General features: G+C 43.6%; 1 protein-coding gene across 1 annotated transcript; it reads right to left on the bottom strand.

The window, feature by feature from the left end:
• Positions 1-3,062: 3,062 nt before the first annotated feature.
• LOC129839587 (GTP-binding protein Rhes-like) lies at positions 3,063-4,960 on the bottom strand. The gene has a single exon (XM_055907121.1). It carries the CDS (start codon positions 4,550-4,552, stop codon positions 3,917-3,919), a length of 636 nt encoding a protein of 211 aa, XP_055763096.1. The 5' UTR covers positions 4,553-4,960; the 3' UTR covers positions 3,063-3,916.
• Positions 4,961-5,332: the final 372 nt, after the last annotated feature.

Raw genomic sequence — 5,332 nt, 5'->3', positions numbered from 1 at the left:
TGTATTTGTGATCAATTGAACTCCAACATTGAAGCAAGACTGGTACATGGTTAGTCTGTTCGAAAGGTTAATGAATTAGCGTGTGGCCCCAAGCTCTTCGTAGCCGTTGAACTATAGCACAGTATTGTAACAAGTGGCAAGGCCTATTTTAGTCACAGATACCGATACTGCTCTAACCCATGTCGGACAAGAATAGACACTTGCACACAGTCTGTTTTCTGCACACAAAAAACATAAGAATAGGTTATTTCATCTGTCACTTTGCAAATTATGATACTGAGGTCCTCTGATTTGTCTATCAGCTATCAAAGAAGACTTCCCTGTTTTCATGGGGATTTGATCTCCATTTGCTCATAGATTAAAACGGGATATGCATATCGAGGACTTAACTGAGCCCATTAACCACACGGAAGTAGACGAGGCTAAGCCTTTGAAGAGAACAAATGCTTAAATCTGCTCTTACGTATTTTCATGTGTAGCGATAATCTCTTCCTCTCTTGTTCCCTTGAAGCTTTGTGTTCTGTTGAAGTCTGTCATGAGCAAACAACTGTCTGAGTGGTGAAGTACTGTGGCTCCATGTTCTGCAGAGGTGCATCGAATCGACCTGCTCTGTATTTAGATATTGCGTGCCTCTCTCTTGTCTCTCTCTCACAGCTATGTGTTTACCATCAGTGGAATGAAATACAACGTTCATGAACCTGTCGAGCTGATGTTGAAGGGTCAAGTTGAATAGGTCTGTCAGTTATTGCCTCTTTCTGCCAGCCTATTTCAATAGGCCTGCTTCTCCCTTTTATGATCTACCGCACACTCAATGACTCAATGGAAACATTGTCTCAATGTTGACGGTGGTTTTGGTTGCGTGTGGTTAACATCTTGGTTCTGGGTTCCTCTAAATTCAAATGAAGGTTGTCTGTGTTTTCCATCTGAACCATGTCATGAAAGCAAGTGGTACTAGCTTAAATGTACAGCAATGAGGCAAGTGCATGGATCTATTAGGCAACTAGTCTGTTAAAGAAGTGAGGAAATGTATATATTCTGTGTAGTTCTTTTTTTTGCCACGTGTGCTAGTGATATCACCTAATTTCACTTATGCTTGTCTGAGGATATAGTATTAATAGCAACTATGGTATATTGCTGAAAGTAGAAAGAACAGTTCATTATGGGCAAGAACATGGAGTCAAACGGCACCTGCCGTTTGTATGGCAAGCAGAGTATTAAGAGAATTGGTGTGTTGTCTCAAGCAGCTTGTTTTATCTGTCTTCACAGAACAGAGCAAATGTTTTAACTGAAGATGCATTGTAGTTGTCAAAAAGAGTCCAGAACCCTGAACTTGTTCTAAACGCCTCAGGATTCTCTGAAACATCTGCTGAGGAGCTTTGACCAAGTCCAGGGGCAGAGACGACAATAGACACTGGACAATCCATCTGAACTGAGGACACGATATGTACTTTTAACTTGTTTTTATTCTCTGCAAAATAAACCAAGTCATTTCAATACAGTAGGCTATAGTACTGCATTTAGTAATCACTCATCACAGACAGAATTATTGCATATGAGAACCAATTTTAGGTATTGCAAATTAAAACGCCTCCGTCGTGTCATTGAATAACACTATTGTGACTCAAAGGCCTACGTACCTGTTTGACTGTGCGTGTATAGAGACCTCTCTTCTCCAGTCGTCCATTCTATGAATGAATAGGGGGAGAGTACGGAAGAATGTTTTAACTGGACAGAAAGAGGAACTAGAGGACTAACGTTCATCAGGCCACTTCCTCATCGTAGACAGGAAACAATGCATCTGATGGGGGGACAGGGGGCCAACCACAGCTTTTGGTGGAGACAGTGTGTTGTACTTTACTTGTATGTTGGAAGCTGTGACCGTGTTGTCTGTGTTCATGACATACAGGGAAAATCCGCATACATATTTCTTTCAGAAGTTTTTAACGTTCCTAATATCTGATGTATTGTGCAAGGCTATCGAAACAAGACAGAAATACAATACTTTGTAAGGGATATGCTTTGTAAAGTAAAAAAGTCCCAAGATGGGCTCACTCAAGTGCAGTATATTGTGCTAAATATAATTTGAGAAAGGTAGTCTATTGTCTCGTGATGATGCTAATTTGCATACAGTACTGAGGCTTGTGGCGCATGCCTAGACTGCTCACAGCAGGTGTAACTAATTTAGCCAAATTTTGTTTGTGAGAGCAACGGTCAATGTCTCAAAGGAAGACTGATTAAATACAGTAATTTAAAGAAATACAATGATTTATGCTTATAAAGTTGATAAATATTTTATGAAAGGGGGGGGCGCAGTGAAAGACAACTGTCGTTAGAGGGCGACGTTGGACTGTAATACAGCCTGCACAATTCAGTTCGATGCCTTTTCTGGACCAAGAAGTGGGGCTGTGTGAACTGAATCACAGTAAGCTATATCTGCAATTTTTTATAAGCCTATCTTATTCTTTACAAATTAAGGTTCAGGCTTAATGTTATTCATTTATATTCCAGGTAGCCTGATAACGCCAGCATAGTTATCTTTAAACATTTTGGCGGAAAATCCATTGAGCCTTGTGTAATTGTAGGCTATACCCTAGGTCAGGGATGGGCAACTGGCAGCTCTTTTGTGGGCCCGCAGATCAAACCCCCCCCCCCCCCCCCCCAAAATGTAGCTTAGGGCCCCCAAAAGGCTAGGGCCTGCTCTGACTGCATGTGTGGGTATGGATGTGGGTACGCAGACCCGTGTGCCACAGCGGCCCCTCATGACGAGTCCCCACCCCCATCAAAGTTGCCCATCCCTGGCCTTCACTAGTAAGTGGGCTTTGGTAGTATGTTTTTGTAGTTTGTTTGTGGAAATTTGATCCACATCATGGTGCACCTGCACATCTATTGGGGTCATGATGATAGACACAGACCGTTGCTATTTGATTGACGTGTGCGATGTCTGATGTGTGTGACGTCCGTTTCACTCCTCCAGTTTGTGTCTGCGTTGTTCATTCTCTATTCAGAGTGCAAATATGTGTCTCATATTCATAACGCAGTTAGTTATTACAGGAGATCATAGCTTTTTTAAATTTGTGTACTATTTATTTAGCTTTATGGGGTAAACATTCCATCTTAAAATGAACACTGGTAAAGCAGTTTAATGTATAAATCGTGAATAAAAAAACGTAAGAATGTAAAAACATGTTTAAAATAAAAAATTGCATGTAATAGTCATTTGCATGTCACCACTTTTTACACACATTAATCAAGTCATGCTTAATAGGAAATCAATCCAAAAAAACGTGAATACAAGCGAGTCTTTTGTAAACAATAATGCTGTGCTACACGTGAATTTCCAACTGAATAGATGGTGTTTTACATCAACCATTGACTTTGCACAAACCCCAGCATATACATCTTTCTTTTGAGTCAATAAATACTCTTATTGTATGTTTGCAACAGTCAAATGTCTTATTGCAAGTGAATGTCAAACACACGTTGCAAAATTAGCATCATTTGAATGCAAAAGCTATACATTGATCTAAACTGAAACAGCAGAAGCCTGTTAACCAAATAAGCAGCAACACATTACATTAAGTAATTACTGAGTAACCACTGAGCAGTTGAACATCTTTGTCACCTTTTCACCTTTATCTCCCCACCTTACAATGTTTACATTAGTTGGACCAAGTCCTCTTTCATAACCATTCGTTGTCACCCATTCTCTTCCCATATCAACCACATCGCTTGGACAAGGGAGGCAGACGTGGAATCAAGAGTGTTTGGGAGTTACGTTTCAGCACACTGGCAGTCCCTCAACTCAACCTTTTCAGCCCATACATAGTCAAGTTTCCCTCTCCCTCTTGTCCAGCAGCACTTGAACAGGTGTACTAGCCCACACCCTTTCCCTCTCTTTCTCCTTCAACCTGCCCTATTAGGAGATGATGCAGGAGTTGGTCTTGTTCATGGGCGGCCGGATGCCCTTGGGGTCTCCTTTGGGGAAGGTCTCCCTGCGGCGCCTCAGAGCAGGGCTCAGCCGACAGGGCAGGTTGGTCTGCTGCAGCAGCTCCCTGAACACCTCCGTCACGTTGTTGTTCTCCTTGGCCGACGTCTCCACGTAGCTGTTGTTCCAGTCCAGCTCCACCGTTGACAGTACGTCGTCAGCTGCCACCTGCCGGTCGCTTCCCGCTCGGTCTGACTTGTTGCCCACCACCACGATCGGGGTGTACTTGTCCTCCTTGACCTCCAGGATCTCGTCGCGGAGGCTCTTGACGGCCTCCAGCGACTCTGCGTCATCGACCGCGTAGACCAGGGCAAAGGCGTCGCTGTTCTGGATGGAGAGCTTGCGCATGGCAGGGAAGGAGTAGCTGCCGCTGGTGTCCAGGATCTCCACGGTGACCTTAGAGCCACCGATGTCGTACTCCTTGCTGTGCATCTCCTCCACGGTGCGCCGGTGCTTGGGCTCGAAGGTGTCCTGGAGGAAGCGGCGGATCAGGGCCGTCTTGCCCACGCCGGCCGCCCCCAGGAACACCAACCTCACTTGGGTCTTCTCCTTCACCTCTAGAGACATGATACTGCTTTTTGTCTGGATGACGATGTGCTTCTAAAAGTGTCTTTAAACTGACCGTTCAGTCACGGACAGTCTCTGTCAGTAGACAGGTAGAAGAGTAGAACACAAGACCAGTCAAACTCTTCTGTCTTCTGGTGAAGTTGCTGTCGGTATAAACAGCTGCGCAATTGCACACTGAGTGTAGATTGTCTGAGAATTCTGTACAGATTCGAGCAGAAGGTCTCTGATAGTGCTCAAAGTTCTCTTGTAATAGGTAGGTGCTTGTCTGCCTCTGTCGTTTTCCACGGTCCCTTTTATGTGTGTTTTTTGGTCGCAGGGATTCCATGCCCTCTTCCCGGCAGGAGCCAATCAGCACATGGCTGTCTATTGCGGCGTATGATACGAGCGGCCAATCACCGGTCTGCATGCAAATGTGTGTACTAGACAGATTTGGGAGGGGAAAACGAGGTGATATCTGAAAGTGTATAAACAAGAGCTACTGGAAAAGTGGAGCAGAGAAAATTTGGTCGGAGCAGCAGTCTGATTATCATTCAAAGCAGACTCACGCAACGTTAGCTCACAGAGGAAAGAGCTGCCTGATCTCTTGATGTTCTATTTTGTGTTTATGTGCACAATGAAAAATACATATATTTTTTAAATATAGTAAATCCGTCTTGAGTAGTGATTACAATGTGTCTTTAGTTATACATTTATAGTTTGGACTTCAATTCAATAGAATGTGTTTGACAGTGATTACAACAGCAAAAGATTCCATCAAGGAGACTATAGCTTGCTGCTTGC

The sequence above is a fragment of the Salvelinus fontinalis genome, chromosome 40 (assembly GCF_029448725.1).
Source record: "Salvelinus fontinalis isolate EN_2023a chromosome 40, ASM2944872v1, whole genome shotgun sequence".
In the NCBI taxonomy this organism is placed as follows: Eukaryota; Metazoa; Chordata; class Actinopteri; order Salmoniformes; family Salmonidae; genus Salvelinus; species Salvelinus fontinalis.
The sequence above is the reverse complement of the archived record's forward strand: the minus strand, read 5'-3'. Positions and strand labels throughout refer to the sequence as shown.